This window comes from Osmerus eperlanus, chromosome 2 (assembly GCF_963692335.1).
Source record: "Osmerus eperlanus chromosome 2, fOsmEpe2.1, whole genome shotgun sequence".
In the NCBI taxonomy this organism is placed as follows: domain Eukaryota; kingdom Metazoa; phylum Chordata; class Actinopteri; order Osmeriformes; family Osmeridae; genus Osmerus; species Osmerus eperlanus.
In genome coordinates, this window is record NC_085019.1 from 2,992,700 (window position 1) to 3,013,982 (window position 21,283).

The 21,283-nt window shown below is 51.0% G+C and overlaps 1 protein-coding gene across 3 annotated transcripts in view; it reads right to left on the reverse strand.

The window, feature by feature from the left end:
• LOC134006784 (rho GTPase-activating protein 23-like) overlaps window positions 1-21,283 on the reverse strand; it is a 57,990-nt gene that overhangs the window by 30,099 nt on the left and 6,608 nt on the right. The window contains exon 1 of one of the 3 annotated variants that reach the window (XM_062445848.1): window positions 15,120-15,410. The exons of 1 other annotated variant lie outside the window; for it this stretch is intronic. In XM_062445848.1, coding sequence (XP_062301832.1) covers window positions 15,120-15,173 — 54 coding nt within the window. In that variant the 5' untranslated portion in view covers window positions 15,174-15,410. Of the gene's footprint in view, window positions 1-141; window positions 239-15,119; window positions 15,411-21,283 lie in introns of those variants that run through there. One more of the 3 variants, XM_062445855.1, reaches the window with a different exon arrangement.

A 21,283-nucleotide genomic window follows, 5' to 3' on the forward strand; every position in this document is an offset into this window, starting at 1 on the left:
CGTTAAACAGCAATGTGTAATCAGCGACACACACAAAAACACTTAAAAACACACACACACACTCACACGCTGACTCTAAATCATCACTCCGAGAAATGCACATGGGGACAGAGCCACACACACACACAACGGAATTCTCACCAAACAGCCGTGGCTCCAGAGTTTGTGTGAGAGAGGTAGGCAGGTGACCATGGTGAGTGAGGCTCCCTTATCATCCTGTTCCCTTCCACTCTGACATCGTGCACCAAGGACGTTAGACTGGTTCCACCTGCAACACACCAGGGCAAGCTCCAACACGAGCCAGGCACCCAGGATCCCAGGCACCCAGGGTACACTACACCTACAGACACTCCCAGGTCTGGAAAACGGTTGAATATCGTTGGCCCTTTCCACGAAAAACCATCCACTTCCAAAGAGATATGATTCATTGAAACGAAAGAAATCTCAAAACAAAGTTCGACAAGACAAAGTTTCCTTAATTCACACGCAGACACACACACACACACACCGCATACGCTATTGAGTCACACATGAGTATAAATACACTGGGGTGTGTAATTAGGATCTCATAAAATCCGTAGGCTGTGAGATGTGGGGGTTCTGTTGAGTCTGTGGTCTGGCTGGAGGCTAGTGTTCTGACAGAGAGCCAAGGGGAACTGCCCTCGCCAGACATGACCAGACGACCTCAGGGGAGGTCCTGGTCCCTGCCAGTGGGGGGGGTGGAGTAGAGGGACAGCACAGTCTGAGCCTCTGGGCAGTCTGAGCCTGGCGGGGGGTACGAGAGCAAGAGTAACCAGACGTCTTCGCTTCACACAGGGCAGCATTGACTGAGAATCATATCACATTGTTTTGGAGTGCCGTTTTGGCAACGACCCGAGTCGAGCCCGGTTTGGGAACAGAGCGCCTCTTGTGTGTGCACGGCCACTCTCGCTCCCTCTCCCTCCTCTTCTCGTGACCCACGGAGAGATTGCCTCAAAAAGAGGGACAGATGAGACGGGTAACCAGAGAGGAGAGCAGGGAGGCGCTGGGTAAAAGTTTACACAGAGAACACAGTCACGCACAAAGAGGAGTCATAATACCACTGCTCCCGACCACTGACCCACACTGGGAGCGGATAGGCCACTGCATGTCGGTGCACGCGTACAGGTAAACATACACTGGGATCGCATGCAGGACAAAAGGTTTGACATAACACTTGCATTACACACTTCATTACCCGCCGGTTGTCAGCCTCGACACCCTGCCGCAGCCTGACGTACCTGTCCCCTGTCCCCCTCTGAAACACCCACAGCCTGACGTACCTGTCCCCTGTCCCCCTCTGAAACACCCACAGCCTGACGTACCTGTCCCCTGTCCCCCTCTGAAACACCCACAGCCTGACGTACCTGTCCCCTGTCCCCCTCTGAAACACCCACAGCCTGACGTACCTGTCCCCCCTCTGACCCACCCACAGCTTTGGAGCAGCTCCTTCTCACCTTCATCATCAGTCTAACCTCCATTTCACCCCCGCGGGCCTCGAGTCCTTGAAGTCGTACAATCAAAGAATCAGAGATCCGGGCAGCGCACGCTGCTAATCTCTGGAGAGATGCCATGCCGCACGCCCCCCTCTCTCTAACCCCCCCCCCCCCCGTTCTCCCAGCCAAGCGCAACACTGAACAGAGGAGCCGGAGAGAGCTGGAGAGTGATAAAGGGAGAGAGAGGGAGAGAGAAGAGAGAGTGTTTGTGGCTCGGCCGCTCACAGACAGATTAGTTCTGAGATATGCCCTAATCCCCTTCATACTCGAACCGACACCATGGCCTAGTACTTTAAGACAGCTAGGTACAGCAGGCCTGCCCCCTTTTTTTCCACTGACGGAGGTTCCACAAGTCCAAACAGACCTGCAGACAGATAAGTGCATAAAAAAACGCGCACCTACATGAAACGCAGACACACACACACAGCAGCTGAGCAGTGACATCAGATCTGTGTATCTTTCTCGACTAAATCAACAAGGAAAGACAGGCGCAAAAGAGAAAGAGAGAGAGGTGAGCTCGAGACTTGCCGCGCGAGAACGAAAACAAAAACAAAGGCAGGGGCGGCCATGTCAGTGACGTGTTTTCACTCAACACAGACACAGAGAGGAACGACAGGCAGAGAGGAACGACAGGCAGAGAGGAACGACAGGCAGAGAGGAACGACAGGCAGAGAGGAACGACAGGCAGAGAGGAACGACAGGCAGAGAAGAACGACAGGCAGAAAGGAACGACAGGCAGAGAAGAACGACAGGCAGAGAAGAATGACAGGCAGAGAGGAACGACAGGCAGAAAGGAACGACAGGCAGAGAAGAACGACAGGCAGAGAGGAACGACAGGCAGAGAGGAACGACAGGCAGAGAGGAAAGACAGGCAGAGAGGAACGACAGGCAGAGAGGAACGACAGGCAGAGAGGAACGACAGGCAGAGAGGAACGACAGGCAGAGAGGAACGACAGGCAGAGAGCAGACTGGGCTCGACGAGGGAGAGGTTCCGCTGGTGTCCACGAGGGTCCGTGCATGCGCACATCAAAGTCCACCGAGTACAGCGTACCTGTAGTCGGCTCTGTCCAGGACGGCCTCGCGCCCTCTTCGATCCCACCCAGAAGCCCAGCCATCTGGGGAGGCTCCCCAGGACACGGGTCCCTTCCCTGGGCCCAGCACCATCACACCAGGACCCACACTCACTCCCTCACCCGTACCCCTCAAATGCACCGAAGCGAGCTGCCGGTTAGCTCCGTCAACATGACCATGCTGGCTCCAGACCGGTCTTCAGACGGAGTCCAGACACCCTTTGAACCATGAGCAGCACTGCTGATTGACCTCCAGGCTGGTGCTCCATGGCCCGCTGCAGGGTGCGGTCCCTCTACCAGGGGCTCCCAGGGCTGGGAGCGGGGTAGTCACACTCAGCCTCTGCTGAAGGTCTGGAGCAGCTGTGTGTGGATGCAGGGAAACACAGGCCTGGGACACCTGCCTTCATCATCAAGTGGATATACGTGCTGTGGGATGATTACTGTGGTATTCATGCTAATAAGAACAGGAACAAGTAGGGTGGAAGATAACAAACATAAAAGGCTGTCGGGTATAAAACTGTGACCTGCACAAGGCTCAGGCTGGCAGTGTAGGACATTAGATAGTCGGGCCCAGTCTAGACAGACATTACCACCCATCTCTATCCTATCAAAACCAAGCAAATGTATAAAAAGGGACACAGCTATTTTAAGCAGGTTAATTTTAACTTTAATCTCCAGTAAATCCATGACCTTTGGAGGCCAGAGGCTTGGAGAGCCAGGGCATGAAGTTACAGGGACGCGCCCACTAGGGGGCAGCCCCAACATGCGGCTCAGTGGCAGATGGACACTGGGACACAAGGCACAGGGTGGAGCTCTCAGATACTGACAGTGACAGTATGCTAGCTGTATCCATTGTTCCCCATTGTTGCTAGCCTCATCTGTTCTCAGTGTAAACGCAGGCGAAGGGGTGTGTGTCTCATTGACGTGGTGCAGGTAGTACCCCCTCCCCCCCCCCCCCGAAATGCTGACCTATGAGGTCAGTTTGACGTTGACCCACTAATGGTTAGGGTTAGGCTTGGGATGGGGCACTGGCTGGAGATCAGCAGAGGTCACACCTGTTGTGAGTTCTCAGTGGGCCAGAGGAAGGCCCTGGGAAGGCCCAGGCGGCAGGTGCAGTTGGAGAGGAAACCGTCTCCGACCATCCCCCATCCCCCCTTCCACACTGGGCTCCACAGCTGAGAGGAGCAGGGTGGTCCACTGCCAGGACGGACTCAACAACACACCCGTTATCTCTCCAGGAGACAGGAAACACAAGGATTACAGCAAACCACCTGACCCACCATTTCCCCGTAATTAACCCGTCACGCAAAATATGATGCATTAAACTTGTGATGTGCTTGCCTCTGTATGTGTGTGTGTGTGTGTGTGTGTAAATCTCACACTGTTACAGTACTACCATGTGAGATCATGTGAGTTCTCTCAGAGTAGACTGTTGGGATGACCCAGACTGATTCCTCCTCTCAGATCTAGCCTGACAGGATTCCCCTTCAGTCACCCTTCACATCCATTTTTTCATTTAGCAAATGCTTTAATCCAAAACAAAATACACATAAAGGATAAAGAAACAAAACACCAAAATCTCACAACAATATAATGAGCAGCAGTTCCCTCCAAACCACACAAACATCCAAACCACACTGGACACAACACCACATATACAGTTGGCTAAAACAAAATGGCACCACCGGAGGATCCGCCCAGACCCACGGAGGGAGAGAGCTGATTGGCTGAACAAGGATGCTGCTGTGATATACTGTAGGAAGGTGGGCGTGTCCAATACCACTTCAGTGCATATCAATCACTCAATGAACGCCCCGGGGAAATGTGGGATACATGAGTCAGCTAAGCATGCAGAAACCTACCAAGCAAGAGAGAAAAGAGAGGGAGGCAGATGTTGATGAGGAGGGGGAGAAGCGTAAAGAGACGGAGAGATCAAAAGCAGATAGCAGAGAGGCGCGAGCAGATGGCGGGGAAAAAAAAGAGGCGGCGATACAGTACTGACATACCGTTTCAAGCCACGCACATCTACACACTCGCACATGCTACTGCAATTACCCAACTACTAATAAGCCCAGATTTTGACCTCAACAGTGGCGGGGTATTTTAAGTGCAGCCTTCAGTGTGGTCAGAATTCCTTCCTTTGACTGATGTGGCCTGGCCTGTTAGTGATGATATGAGATGGTGTGTGTGTGTGTGTGTGTGTGTGTGTGTGTGGGGGGGGGGGGGAACTGAGGATAAAATTGTGAACATACACACACTGTGTACAGACAAACACACACACACAGTGTTCTGTGTGTACTAGGTCAAACTCCATGGAGCCTAACCGCGATGTTGATGAATAATGAATCAGTAGCAGTGCCATGGGGGAGGATAGCAGAGGTTGGTGGCCCAGGTTCATCAAGCTCAGCCCTGACTGTGCAACACTCTGTGTCGCAGAGGGGTCCATGCTCATGCCCGTACAGTATTTGAATTGATGCTGAGTCGTACACATCCACAGAGATGAAAGGAGAGGAAAGGATGTGTGTCATCGTGAACGTGTGAGCAAGAGAGAGAGACGGGTCGGCCATTTTTCTACCTCTACAAATGTCTCTCTCTATCGGTCTCTCTGTCACACACATATCTCCTCTTTCTCTAAAGCATACCCCACGCTAAGTGGAGAAGGATCTTCTTTAACCGACTTAAGGAGGGGCATCTTAGTTGAGGCTTGTCTAGAGAGGTAGCTTGGTCACCGTCACAGGGAGACCATCGAATCTGAGAGAGGAAGACTGACCCCTTTCCACTCAACTAGGAAATTGCTCTGCTCTAAAAATACGCTGTACAATTCACAACCAGAGCGTTCAGAGGCATGTTCATTCTGCTCTGGTTTTTCCACCTGAGTGCAACCACTGCTCCCCTCACTACCACGGCCAGCCACTGCCTATCTCCATGGTCACCATCCCCCCTGACAAGCATCACCATTCAACATCCTTTCTGTGTTGCCATAGCAACAGTGCCATGCCTTTATGCTGCGACGCTGACGGTTTCATCTCTCGTCAGCCATCGACAGCATCACCTGAACCAACCTCAGCCAGCGCAAACTGCCATCGTCGTGCAGTCACTATGACAACCATCAACGAAGTTCCCATTCAGCACTGCAACCCCTGCTGTACAACAAACTGATGTCTAGCCTGCTTGCTACAAAACAAGGGCTAGTCAATGGGAAGGAAAATACCTACAAAGCACACATACTTCCACAAGCATGACACGTCATAGTGCAACTCTTCTACCAGCCTTCACTTGGTGGTGACGTAGGGCAGGCCAGGAGACAGCGTCTGAGCCTTGTCAGGTAGCAAACCCGTGGCTGCTCACTCTCTGTGCTAACATCCTTCTTCCTGTGTGTATCGCATGTACCGTGTAACCTAAACACAGCAATGACGACATCTGGCAAAGAGCTAGGCCAACCTAACACTACACCCCCCCCCCCCCCCCCCTCACTGACCACAACCACTGGGACCAATCAGAGCGTTACGTTTGGGCTCCGACGCAGCCCCCTTCTTCAACCCCTCTTTTCTTCCTTCCTTCCCTTTCTTTCTTTCCTGGATGTTTTCAGAAGCAGCCCCTCAGCAGAGTTGATCTCCAGAAACCACAGGGCTCCAGAAGGCCTCTTTGGCCCCCTCCGCCCCCCTCCGTGTCTGGGCAGAGGACTGGGAGACTGGGGCCCCTGCGCTCCACTCCACTCCCGGCCCCTCCCCTGCCTCAGACGGTATATTTAGCCCATCTTTGCTTCTGTATAATTAACAGATGAAAATTATAAGTGTGGGTCAGGGATGACGTCTCTGTTCCCCTCCACTGCATGGGCAGAGCTGGCCCTGGCAGTGACAGGACCAGGGGCTCATCTTAGAGGACCAGCCTCAGGCAGTGGGCCAGGGGCCAGGGTGGGGTGGAGCCAACAGTGGGCAAAGTTGGGGGATCCACACAGGGCTCGCAACTCACTTTTTTTCCTCACTGTCCCAGTACCGTCCCGAAGTGCAAAATGAACCGTCCCAAACTGAACTTGACCTGTCCCAAAATTTACATTCTTGTGTTTTTGCATTTTTACATTCTGACATGGGTCTAGGTTATTTTCAACACTATTTAAGCAATCCATACAGTCGTGGGGATCAAATCAATGTCTGAATTTCAATGTGAATACATACACAATAGTATACAAAAGTTTCTTTCTTGCTTCATGGTGTGGCTGTAGTAAAAAAGTTTCAAAAAGTTTGAAAACGTTTTGGGGAAAAAAGTTTTTAAAGGTTGAAAAAATATTTGATCAAATGTTTCCAAAAACAGGTTTGAAAGTTTTTTTTTTTTTAAAGGTTGAAAATATATTAGCGATTTGTTTTCTGTCTGTCTGTCTGCCAGTCTTGTCTGTCTGTCTGAATGTTTATTGTAGCAGGCGGCAGGCTAGATGACCTGCCTGCCTCTCACGCCCCTGGACTTTCCATTTGAGGTCATCTGGTTTGTACATTTCTACCGCGTGCCAGCCGCTACACTGAAACTGAGGAGAATTCCTCACCCATTCTGTTCACACGGACAGGCTCACACACACACACACACAATCACACACACAATCACACAATGTTTTCAACAGACAAACTCAAACACAGAGCAGAGGGAAGTCTGTGTACACTACTGGGAAAGAGACGTTTACCTCTCCCAAAACACTGCTGAAGGTTTTTCTCTTGAGTTTTGCTCAACATTGCAGTCTTATCTCAGTCAGTCCATTGCTTTGTAATTACAGCTCAACAGCGTAGTACTGTCCCCCTGGAACCAATAACAACTCAATCACTCTCCACAAAGCCATCGCTTCTACACTCCATTCTCCAGTATTCCCTCTAAATCGGATGACTAAAAGGCCTGGACATGGGCTTGACCCCCACTCTCCTTCATATGAGACCCTGTCCTGCATACCTCTAAGGGGGTAAAGGGACTAACAGGGACGCTAGTCTTAACTGGAGCTGAACAACCCCCGCCATTCCCACACTGTACACAGTGATAAGACCGATGAGGCAGAGATAACTAGTAGATCGTTTCTGGGTAATTCCTACCCCTTAGCTCTCGGCCCGGACCTCACCCGCCCCTGGCACAGAGATGCCACTCTGATTGGTCCTCTGGCTGTGTTTGGAACAGGCAGAGCATTGGCCTTCGCTATCGTCTCATCTTTTCATCTTCAACAGGCCTGCTCCTTCCTGTTGTTTTGCCGTAGCCAATGCGTCAGGCACAGATACGACTCGATGTGTGTATGTGTGTGTGTGTGTGTGTGTGTGACTTCGACCATGCAGACTACCATAGCTATCTGAGTATGCCACAGGCATCTGTGTGTAATGTGATGAGATACATATGCCTGATGCCATTTATGCTGACGGCATTTCTGTGTCTTTAGCCTCTGTCACTCTGTGTTAGTGACCTTTCTTGTGGTGGTGGGGTACAGGGGAGGGGGTCAGCTGTGGGGGGCTTGGCTCCCACCCAGAGACATCTCCATCCAGCAATGAGACACCCAGACACTGCTCCACGCAGCAGACTAAGGTCACATGTAGGTCCTTGGGGTTGCTCTCTCTCTCCCTCTCTCCCTCTCTCCCTCTCTCCCTCTCTCCCTCCCTCTCCCTCTCCCTCTCCCTCTCCCTCTCCCTCTCTCCCTCTCTCCCCCTCTCCCTCTCTCCCCCTCTCCCTCTCCCTCTCCCTCTCCCTCTCCCTCTCCCTCTCTCTCCCTCTCCCTCCCTCCCTCCCTCTCCCTCTCCCTCTCCCTCTCCCTCTCCCTCTCCCCCTCTCCCTCTCTCCCTCTCTCTACCTCAGTTGCTCTCTTCTTTATCTCTCTCCCTTTCTCTCATTCTCTAATAGACAGAGAACTGAAATAAGAGAGTCAAGCGTGTAAACAGGATGCTTCTCTTTCATTTCCAGATGATTTGACTCAGAGCATTATAGGATGGGAGTCAAATTCTTTACACCTGAACTTCTGCTCAAACTACACTAAGCACACATGCAGCATCGGGAAAAATGTGAGCATTCTGTCATTTCTAGAGGGAGATGGCCATATAAGGCAGCAGGCTGAAGATCAAAAGAGATTGCTCCGGCATGCCTCTGTAAGTCAAATCCGAGGGAGAAAGAGAAAGCATCGAGGAAAGAAATGAGGGGGAAAAATATGAAAACGGCGGTTGCGGTCAGAGAATCGGTGATGCAGAGGAGAGGAAGGCTCAGGACCGACAGCAAAGGCAATCGATGAAACGCAGTAAATGGAGCAGGAGAGTAATGAACACCACAAATAGAGAATGTTTGAAGTGTGCCTCTGTTCTGCCTGACTGCCTGCCTGCCTGCCTGCAAGGCAGGGCTCTCCACCCTGCCCCTGGGCAGCCCAGCCCCACATCGCCCTCTCTCTACCCAGCCTCCATATCTCTTTATCAGCCTGTCTGCTCATCCCAGCCCCCTGCTCCAGCCGGCCTGTCAGAACAAGCTCACTGCCGGGATGAACACAACCGACGTCAAGCGAAAGAACGAAAGAGAAAGACAACTGGAACCCAGAGAGGGAGAAAGAACGCTACATATGGTTGAAGATCTTTCACTGCTAAAGCTGCCTAAAGTCATATGATGGTATTTGGAGTCATTGAGTTCACCAGAAGTGATGAAGCCAGACCTACAGAGTGAGTCATTACCTGTGTCTGAACCTCTGTCAGTTCATTGATTTTCAACAGCACTTTGATAGTAGCTAGGTGGCCAGCTCCCATACAAAAAAATCAAGGATCCTCCCTGATTTGAAGTCGACACGACAAAAAAGACACTATCCAGGGAGTGTGAGCGAGAGCGCTATGGTAATACATGGAGATGTCTCAGGGGACCTGGGGAGGTGCAGACTATATTAGGTGAGAGAGGTGCAGCTTCTCTTTCTCTGTTTTCCCTCTAAATCTGTTCTAGTTACTCTCTGCCTGTTTGTCTCTACCTGTCACTCTGCTATCATTCTCTTTCTGTGACTCACCGGAGTGTTTGCTATTTGTTACCCTCTTCCCCCCCCTCTCTCTCTCTTCCCTCTTCCCCCCCCCCTCTCTCTCTCTTCCCTCCCCCTCTCTCTTTCCTTCCTCTCTCTCTCTTCCCTCCCCCTCTCTCTTCCCTTCCTCTCTCTCTCTTCCCTCCCCCCTCTCTCTTCCCTTCCTCTCTCTTCCCTCTCTTCCCTTCCTCTCTCTCTCTCTCTCTCTCTCTCTCTCTCTCCCTTTCCCTCTCTTCCTCTGTACTGTCTCTGCTCCTCACATTCCTGTGGATTCCCTGCTGTTCACAAAAGGCTGGGCAGGGAATGTGCCCCCTCATCTAACTGCAGCTCCAGACACAGAGGACCATTCAGCTCAATGCAACCCACACACACACACACACACAGCTCCTCTCCTACACAAAAAGGACAACACTCTTGATTAATATAGCAAATCGTCCAATGAGTATGCATGCCATAGATATGCATGAACGCCCGCACTATTTCAATGGGGATCGCTCCGAGTCGTCCCCTACTTAACCCTGTGGCCCCTCCTGCACCAAGTGACAGGGGCTCCCTCCTGTGTCTTTAGCCTCTCTTAATTCGGGGCCCGAGTGTCTGATGAGAGGCCCCTGTCCTCTGAATGACGCTGGACAGGCCCCACCTCAAGGCTTCAGGGACAAATCACAGCCATATTGACAGTTAAGTGTCAGGTCTGTAAGTATAGTAAAAGACCAGACTTGTCCTGGTCACACACACACACACACACATCACAGACTCTTGCACAGATATAAACACACACAGAGAGCGACACTGACAGAGGCCAGACTGTCAGCAGGCTCAATCTAATTAGCTATCCCATGCTTTGTTTTTCCCAAACGGCCCAGCGCCTGAGAACCTGACGGCACATTACTGTGCTGCAAACACAAGAGCACTTCTGTCCCTGCCTGATTCCTCTCAACCTCCGCACAGAACCGGCCCGGAAGAATGTGCTGGGTTTTGTCAGTGGGCTGGACAAACTTTAGGGCAGCTAAACTATCCGAACCCCCGTTTCTCCAACATGCCCTGAAGTGCTTAGTAGCACTGGGAATGCGTGTGTAGAGAAAGATAGAGTGACAAAGAGCGAGCGAGATAGAGAGAACGCTACAGCTAAGGGAGAGAGAGAGAGAGAGAGAGAGAGAGAGAGAGAGAGAGAGAGAGAGAGAGAGAGAGAGAGAGAGAGAGAGAGAGAGAGAGAGAGAGAGAGAGAGAGAGAGAGAGAGAGAGAGAGAGAGAGAGAGAGAGAGAGAGAGAGTGTAACAGGAAAGACTATTGTGGCAGATCAATACACAGCCATTAGCAGAGGGAGCATGACTGGTTTGATCTGCATAGCTGCACCAGAGCAGCCCCGCCCATGACAGCATGGTAAACAAGGTCACTGGAGACTGCTGTCCTTCCGTCACCTACATGTGTGCTACATACTGTACTTGTACCAACTTTGTTTGGTTAGCACCCAGCACTTCATTGTGCAAACATCAACTGGCTTTCAAAATGTACCCAAGCGATTGTGCCTAATACATGTGAAGGGGGCATGAAGGCATGGAGAACTACAGCATCATGGGTCCATGTGTCCTGTTTATCCCGAAGGATAACCTGGAATGTGGAACTGATCTCGAGCTCATGTTCAGATCAACTGTGCTTTCAGTTGCGTGAAACCTAGGATCCGATTCATTTGTCATGCTTGTGACGGTAAAGCATGCTAAAGATGTACATTTTGTGGCATTTTCTGCTTTAATTTTGATAGTGACAGTTTGAGAGAGACGGGAATGCAGGGGAGAGAGGGGACTATTTGCAGGGAAATTAAATCAAACCGTCACCAGGGCGCCCCAAACACAAACTTTGTTTTAGACACTCCTACATGCTGTTCAGAACATTAACCAAAAGACATGCATGTCTGTAGCATGAGCTTTTATTGAGCACGTGCAAAAACGGGTTGCTTTTGGTTTGGAATATGAGACTGTGAATCTGAAGTGTGTCAATCGGCTGGGCAGTGCCGTAAACAACGCCAGTGCTGGTGAAGTGTCTGCGGGTGATTCAAAAAGCGTCAACAAAAACACATCCACCCACCTCCACCCCCCCCCCCCCCCCCTCCCCCTCCGAGGGCCCCTGCTCAGGTTAATGATCGTGAACATGGAGGTGTGACTGCAGGCCAGTGGGCCACAGCAGCCAACTCCAGGACCTGTGCTCAGGAATGCTGGGAGGGCGGTGGTGTTAAGGTGTGAGAGACATCGTAGCTGTGTTAATGGACTGGCACACAGCACTCTGTAACACTGGTCTGGCTGCCCCTGGCTCTCCTCAGCCCACACCCCGCTGTGAAATTCTATCCACTGCCCTCTGCACCAACCACTCTCCAGGATACTGGAAGGAGGGCATGGACCACGTGAGAACAATATGGATTTCAAGTCCAGATCTACAGTTCAATACTTCTATGCTTTTAACAGATCAGATTCCTTATAGCTATTCAATTCCCTCTGCCGAACTACTCACGATTGATACAGAATGTGGGCACAGGAAGTAATAATATGCCATTGCTTGTTGACTACGAAAACCAGACTTGTGTTGTAGCCTGCGCTGCACACCGGCTAGGTGGTCAAGGCATCTGCTTCTGATCATGCAGGGGGTTTCCTCCCGTCGGCTCACACTGCAGGTTTCATCCACAGTCGGCTTGTCCAGGAAACGGTCCTGGAATAGCTGAGTCAGCAGCTCTCCGGGGCTGCGAGGGTCTGGGGCCCTGGTGTGACTGGTCTGAGATCAGCCGTGACGACAGGTTCCTCTGGGGGGCTCCAGTCTGATTCTGGGCTGTGAGGTTTCTGCTGTTCTTTGAAATCTGTCCCTGGGTCAGCTTCCACGGCAGAGTCTAACAGCGAGGTATGCGACCGCAGCTCCCATGCGTCGTTCGTCCCAGGGAGGCACTAGAGAGAGAGCCCCTTCTTACATTTACATGTATTCATTTAGCCGACGCTTTTATCCAAAGCGACTTACAAGAAAGAGCTTTAAGAAAGGTGCATAGGTCACTGATCATAAACAACGAGATAGCCCCAAAAACATTGCGGGTAGCCAAAACATGAAGCATACATTGTGAAAAGCAAAAATAAGTGCCAATGGGTAGAACAAGAAGAGCCTGTTCTTAGAGGACGGAGAAGGCGAGAGGTGGATTACCGACTGTTTCATCACCAGGCTGAGTCGGCTCTCTCTGAACGTGCAAACGCGCCATTTCATCATAGGGAACACAGAACGCATGTATGAGCATTAGAGAGCGTCTTCACTTAGAGACAGCATCTGCGCCTGTAAGATAAGCTCAGCTGTGACTGCTGTAACACGGCTCTCGTATATCCCATCATCGATATACTGTAACGTCAAGTGGCATGATGCGCTGTAGGTCTTAATGGAACAGTCATGGCCCCGCCCTGCCCTCCATCTTCTCTCACAAGCCATTTTTATTGATCTCAACCCTTTCGACAGCACTGCAACGCCACACCAGCCCGGCTAACCACATTCAACAAGCCCCCTCTGGACACTGCATCTGCCCCACTGCAGCGGAGGCGGCCACACCCACCTCTCCTTCCAGCACCGCCGGGGCAGCTAAGCTCACAACTGCCCCTTTAGGCTGAGTTCCATGCCCCCAAATCAAACTGATGTGAATGAATGCAAGGGTACACGTTGTCTCTCGCTCTCTCTCTCACTCTCTCCCACTCTCTCTCACTCTCTCTCACTTTCTCTCTATGTCTCTCTCACTATCTCTCTCTCTGTCTCTCTCTCTGTCTCTCTCACACTCTCTCTCTCACTCTCTCTCTCTCTCTCTCTCTCTTTCTCTCTCTCTCTATCTGTGGCAGCTCTAATAGAATCACTGTTTAATTAGACCAGGCTGCAAGGGAAGGGAAGGGGAGGGGGGGAAGCACACAGGTCCACTCCCCACTCCGTACAGAGACACTCGCTCCTATGTCGCTTTGACTTGAGGAGATTTTGAAAAGAGCAAAAACGCTGTCATGGTGTCGCCCTCCAGATGCTGGGGCTGGGTCCGAGGCTAGGTCAGGGGGTCAGGGTTAGGGTCAGGGTTAGGTGGCTGACGGTTCAGGCTGAGCTGGAGACCGAAGAAGGCCCCCCCCCCCCCCCCCTGCCGGAGTCATGTGCTAACTGTTAGCTAGCATGGGATGCATACGTACTGTAGAGCTCTCACGGAGCAGAAACATGTCTCCCCGACAGAGAGGAGGAGAAGGAACTAAATGGGAGCAGGTTTTGACTCCCAGACGTTGATAAGATTCGGGTGAAGTTGCAACCGATCCTGTAACGCAGACACATGAGAAAGACGACAACGAACCCAGGCACTGATCCTCCTTCTCACCGCACAGCCACAGGCACCAGATAGGGTGGAACAAAAACATTTAGACTAAACTAAAAGCTGATTTTTAGCTTGAACGCAGGCTTTTGTGGACAGGACACAGACAGAAAATAACAAACCAATTGTCACTGCAGTTGCAATTGCAATCCCATTGCCAAACCAGGAGCCCTCTCCAAACACGCACCTGTAAAGGCAACCTCTGTTCTTACCTGATGACTAAGCTGTGTCACACACTGACATAACCCTCCTATGCACTGCCTCCCACACAAGGCTCTGCAGCTAAAACACTATATTCACAGAAGTCCGAGGTAAAAAGGACAACAGGGTGTCCGTTGTCACTAGCAAAAACATTTACTCACAGTGGAAGTTTTAGCCTTAAAATAAAATGTATGACTGTGCACAGGTGATTATGAATCTTTCTGACAAGCAAATAATACGAATGGTTTTCAGCGTATTTAGTGTGTGCCTGTGTAAACTAGCAGAAACCCTCGAACAGGGAAGATTACATGTTTAAATGTTATCTTGTCCATTGCGAGATCTTAAGTAGAGACTACATTTAAGGCTACACAGCGTTGTTTGTGTTTATCGGTGGTTGCAAACTAGGTGAGGGACATCTGTCTCTGGGTACAGCATTTAAATGGAAAAGCATAAAAGAAATACGAAGCTAAGAGCTATTGGCCATATGGATGAGTCCTGGTGCAAAACGCGTTCATGACTTATTTCATAACGGTTAAACGTCTCTATACGTTTCAAAATACAACGTTTAAAAAGTGCCATCTGTCAAAGACTTCGCGTCTTCGGACGTCCCGACTCCAGTTCGAATTTGACAGCTCAAATAGTCTATTACCACATCAACGATAGGGACAAAGGCGCGAACAGCGGAATGTCAATGTTAGTTTGTAGTCGCTTTGCGAAGAGTGGTTACAAGCTATCGGTCATTGACCACTGCTGACCGTGCTCCCGAAATAAACAATCGGAATGAACACATTATCGTTACTTAGTTGCGGAAAAAACTACACTAGCATTATGTATGTCTGTGTACACAGTAGCAACGTGAAGTAATCCTCTTATGAAATCACGCTCCCTGACCAAAGCGATCGCTGTTTTAAAAGCCATAGGTAATGCAATAACTTAATGAGACAGAAACAAAACCTAAATTCAAGACAATAAAGTTGCTGACTTACTTCGTTCTCTGTGTAGGGTGGAATTCCAACAAGGCAAAAAGCAACTCCATTCATTGGACAGCTGGGGTTGTTTAGCAGTCAAAAGCAGACGGGTATTTTTCGCAATAAGTTTCCGAATGAAATGCAAAGTAAATGCATTAAGGATTGTTCTGTAAGGAGCATACTATATTAGTCTGGCTGCGATGCTCGGCCAGTGGCATTCACCTAACCAGTTTCCTTCCTCTCTCACCCCCCTCTTTTCCGTTGTTTGGCTGTTTGGTGTGCTGCTCCCCCTCCTCCTCCACCACACTGCCTCAGCGCAAATCCCTCTCTCGGTCGGCCTGCCCGTAAACTGAGTCACAGTGGATGAAGGCTCCCTGGGTAAATCTTTGTGCCGAGTGAACGCAGCGGCTGCCCTCCATTACGGCACACTGGGCTTGCCGTACTGGAGCGTACGAGCTCCCTCTGGCTGCGCCAAAAAGTTAAGCGCTGAATGTTTACGATCTGCTATACTGTACGTGCCTGTTCGGAAACCGGGAGGCGCGTTGATAAGGAGGGGGCACATGCTTCTGGTTGCCCAAGGCTATTTAAACAAAGGCTTTTCGTACCCAGATAAACTGATAGTCGTGGCCATTATAGACAAAACAGCTTATAAAACATGAAGGTTCATATAAAGCCAAGAGTAGTGTTTGGACAAGGAATTTATAGGCTAAGTATGAGACAATCACATTCATTTCTGGTGAATCACACCTTCCCGAACTTGGCCAGGTCACTATTACATGACTGAACGGTATGCAGTTGTATTTATAGTATGTTTGGCGGTACAGGAGGCAGATGAATGGTTGGACGTTAATACGAAAAAAAAACTCATTGTCACAGCCAGGAATTACATGCATGAATAGGAACCATATAGTAATATCCTTACAGGACCAGACGTGACATTCACAATTACAATGCACTCCTAATCTCAACCACAATCAGTGTCATATATTGTGAAATTGATACAGGATGGAACTAAGTATAGATACTGTTAAATCATGCAATTGTAAAAAGCAAGGGAGGGGCAGAGAAGAGGCTAACGGTAAATATGTCTGAGGTCATGCGGCTGAGGAGAATGCGGAGGTCCAGACATGGTTCCGAGCAACACTGACGCTCAAAACTGGGAGGACCGAGTGGCTGCCTTTACTAAGGAAAAGGAGCAGGGGGAGGGGGAGGGGGGGGAAGAGGGGGTGCAGGTAGCAGAGAGGAGAGAGACACTTCAAAGTTGCCTACCAAGCTAGCCGGCTTCCTACACATCCACAGCTGGCTTCCTTGTTTTCTTCTGTCTCATCTCCGTCTATGACCTCCGTCTCTCCACCAAACCTAACCCCCCCTCACCCCTAGTCATGTTGGGATATACAAACCTTGTCGAGGACAGCAAATGTAAAGATTCCCCAGACACACAATACACCAACTAGACTATTCCCCCATTGACAGTGATCAGTCAGTGACAGCCCCATTAGCTGTTAGTACTTCACAATCGCACCCCGGTTTACATATCTGTTCCTTGTGACGGTCTCACTCCTCCATGGCAAAGAGGCAGAGAGAAGGGCAAGACTTGGCTGAGGGATTTCCAGTCCTAATGTAGGGGAGCCAGGATGTAGGGGAGCCAGGCAGATGGTGCTGTGTGGGGGTCACGTGGTCCGGGGTGGAGGAGGAGGAGGAGGATGGGGTGGGGGTGGAGGAGGATGGGGTGGGGGTGGAGGAGGATGGGGTGGGGGTGGAGGAGGATGGGGTGGGGGTGGAGGTGGAGGAGGATGGGGTGGGGGTGGAGGAGGATGGGGTGGGGGTGGAGGTGGAGGAGGATGGGGTGGGGGTGGAGGAGGATGGGGTGGGGGTGGAGGTGGAGGAGGATGGGGTGGGGGTGGAGGAGGATGGGGTGGAGGAGGATGGGGTGGGGGTGGAGGAGGATGGGGTGGGGGTGGAGGAGGATGGGGTGGGGGTGGAGGAGGAGGAGGATGGGGTGGGGGTGGAGGAGGATGGGGGGGGAGGTTGAGGCTAGGGTGGGTGGAGAGGAAGCCACTGCTAAAGGGTGGGGGTGGTGGTGGGGAGGGGGTCAAGGAGTATGAGGGCCGTCACAGCTGGTGAGCTGAACAGTCCAGCGTCCCCTCTGAAAGTGCAGCGCTGTCTCTGTACAGCCCCCCCCCTCTGTGTCTCTCTGTGTCTCTCTGTGTCTCTCTGTGTCTCTCTGTGTCTCTGTGTGTCTCTCTCTCCCTCTCCCTCTCCCTCTCCCTCTCCCTCTCCCTCCCTCTCTCTCTCTCTCTCTCTCTCTCTCTCTCTCTCTCTCTCTCTCTCTCTCTCTCTCTCTCTCTCTCTCTCTCTCTCTCTCTCTCTCTCTTACATGTGTTTTCTGTTCTACCAGGGACATGGATAAATCACTTTGCACAGCTCTGGCTCTGGCAAGGAGCATACAGTGTTCCTGGCCACCTGTGTTTGGGTTTGTCTATCCCTTCCCCCCACCCCCGCTACATTCACAGAGGAGACGTCCCCCTTTCCTGTCAGACTTGCAAGATAGGGAGGGAGTCAGATGGCTGAGCGGTGAGGGAGTCGGGCTAGTAATCTGAAGGTTGCCAGTTCGATTCCCGGCCGTGCAAAATGACGTTGTGTCCTTGGGCAAGGCAGTTCACCCTACTTGCCTCGGGGGAATGTCCCTGTACTTACTGTAAGTCGCTCTGGATAAGAGCGTCTGCTAAATGTAAATGTAATGTAATGTAATGTAACAGAGGAGACGTCCCCCTGTCCTGTCAGACCTGCAAGATAGCCGTGTGGGACTGGAAACCACCTTGTGATGGCTTGGCACAGTCGGAATTGAAGTCACTTGTAACCAGGGTATTTCTGTATTCTGTGTTTGGGGGAAAAACAAGCTTCCTCTAATTTGTTAAGGAAGTAAAGATAGCGCTGTTACTTTTGTTTTAGCTGCAGCGCTGAGCAGTTCAGGTCTGGAGATCAATAGCCCTCCTTCTGGACTTTCTATCTGGGTTTGTGGGACAGTGTGAGCCACTGACACACAGCCCCAGGGCCAGAACATGCCCGTGTGCCAGACTGAGCCATGCTGTTTGATTCTGATGGTTGTTGACACCCCTCCCCTCCATCTTACTCCCCCAAGGGGGGCGGGGGGTCTGACTGAGAGTCCAAAAGACCATCAGACCTCTGGGTCATTACGTAATAAGCGCTTTGTTAAGCAAACCCCCCAAAACAATGTTCATCACGTTTACACGCTCGACAGCGTCCCATCTCAAACCCCCCTGGGTCCTGGTGCCCCGCTGACGGAGTTGCAACCCCCCTGCCAGCACAGAACCGGTGGGAGGGGGGGGGCACTGCCATCCAACTCCTGGGGAGGCAAAGTGTCAGGCCCCCGCCAGCTCTCCACTGGTGTCCCACAGGGCTCCGTCCTTGGACCCCTCCTCTTCTCCCTCTACACCACCTCGCTTGGACCAATCATCACCTCCCATGGCTTCTCCTACCACTGTTATGCTGACGACACGCAGCACGTATCATTGTGAACCAGTTCACAGTTGCTGCATGTGCACTGGTATGTTACAATCAATTCCAGTCACTTATCACTTACCGGCCATTTATCTGGAAATCTGTACTCACACCCCCCATTTCAGTTCCCGCCCAGAAGTCTTGGAATGAGGATTCCTTCCCCCTCTCTTTCTTGCCCCTTTCATATCACCTCTTTTTTGTCATTTTTTTTTTCTCCAATTCCCTTTCAGTTCGAAGGCCCCCTTTCTGTGAGTGTAGATGTTTGCCACCCCCAGCACACACACACACACACACACTTTTGTTCTCCGAAGCTTTGTTGCCGTATCCTTTCAGCATCATTCACACTCAGTCTCCACAGAGAGTCCAGCCCTGAACTAAGGCACGCTGCTACTCATTCAGCCCTGTCACAGTCTCCCTTTCAGTCCTTCAGTTGATACAATTGCATTTAATGCTGTCTACACTGTATCTGGGCCCGCTAAGAGCTAAATTGACACACTGTGCAAGTCCTTCCAAGAGATCTCCCTCTCTTCCCCTTCTACTGATTTAATCCTGCTGCCTTTTTCTCTGGCTCCATCTCAAATGTAATAACTGAACACTGTTACCGCAGTCTTGGTAGCACTTGGAGTGCTAATGCGTTCTCAAAGAGCTGAGAGTGAGAGAGACCAGTGAGAGAGACCAGTGAGAGAGACCAGTGAGAGAGAGACCAGTGAGAGAGACCATTGAGAGAGAGACCAGTGAGAGAGACCAGTGAGAGAGACCATTGAGAGAGAGACCAGTGAGAGAGAGACCAGTGAGAGAGACCAGTGAGAGAGACCAGTGAGAGAGAGACCAGTGAGAGAGACCAGTGAGAGAGAGACCAGTGAGAGAGACCAGTCAGATCAACGTGAGCTCAATAGAGCTTTGATGAAGTTTTTCCAGAAGTGCGCTTTTGAGAGAATGAGATAGAGCCATTCTAGAGCATATGTCTGAGTAATGTGAAAGTCTGACTGAGTATGATGTACATTTGACATGGTGTTTGGCCCTGGCTGCCTGTTGACACAGAGGACCCTGTGGCACTCCTTTGAAGGGGCAGTGCTAAGAGCTAGGTGGTGACCCTAGCCGGTCCAGATTCCACTGTGAGTCATAAATTCCCCCTCTCTGTTTGAAAGGGGGTTCTCTCTCTGTGCATGGACAACTGGCATGGAGTAGGGGAAACAGTTGACCAGCACACACCCTGGCATACACACACACACACACACCGAGGTTACCAATGCTAGCCAACGCAAAGCAATGTTCATAATACTGTCACAAACAGACAAATGCCACAATATCTCTGCTTCCCCACCCTTCCACCCATCCGCTAATCATTCTTCTGGTCCCCTCTCTGGACACCTACATCAGCCCTATCCTTCCTTTTTCCTCTTACTGTCTTCATTTAGCCAACCTTCCTCTACTGCCCTGCCCTGCCCTGCCCCCTCTCCTCCTCTCCCTGGCCTCATGCTCCTCACTACATATCCCTGTAATCCCTTCTCCCTCTCTGCAGCTGCCTCTCTCATTCTTGTACAGGCCTGTTTATCCAGACACAGTGGTAGGACATTGAGGAACTCAATGTCAGATCTAGTCCACCGCTACAGCCAGACAGATTAGAGCTATAACTAGGATCACAGGCTAGAATCGTGGACGGGCGACATTTGAGTGGGCTGGCGGGCTATGATTCTGGAGAGAATGACTCATTTGAGTCACACACACACACACACACCAACACACACGCACACACCCACACACATGCTGGGCTGGCCATCAGTCATGGACTCCAGCAGTGTCACCAGCATGTATCACTCTGGGCATGCTATATGGCCACACCCATTAAGAAAAGACATGCACACTATTCAAGATGCACACAGACATCTACAGCACACGGCCATTCAAACATGCATGCACCCGAGTTCAGTGGTGCAGTTGTTGGGTGTCCTGTCCTGGTACACAAAGGCCTTTAACACTGGCTGCTGATTAGAACACCTTTTCGGAGAGTTGCACATAAGAACAATAAGAAGGGGCTGTCCCTCCAGTGTGCTTCTGGGAGCTTTGGGAGACCAAGGTGTCACAATCTGTCCCTAACTGACCAGTCAGTGGCATCAAACTGAACACTTTCCACTCTCCTCCCTGGCAGACAATAATGGGTGAATCACTCCCGGCTTCGTCAACAGTTACCATAAGCACTTGTCCCACATTTCTAAGAAGGCTTTCCTCATATACCCCCCCCCCCCCCCCCGTACCATCACGCCTTTTCCCACTCAGTCCAATCTTAGAGACAGAGGGGGAAAATAAACAGCATCTTGGTCACAATCCTCAGTGGGGTTCCTTCCTGCTGAGCTACACTTCACAGCCTGCAACCCCTTTACCTTCACAGGTCTGCTTCCTGTCTTTGACATCACTTCCTGTGGCAGGAGACAATGAGAAGTCCATTCCCCCTGACCCTACCACACGCGAATACACGAGTAGCATGTGATAAAAATACACAAGCAGACTGCAATCTGAGGAGAGAGGATCTGAGAGTGACTCACCTCAATTTGTGCGGGTGATGTCGCCGGCCAGTCTCCTGCCTTTATAGATAGAGGGGCACGGAGTCCATGTATCTAACTGATTACACCTGGGCAGAGAGATTATAACCTGCATTCCAG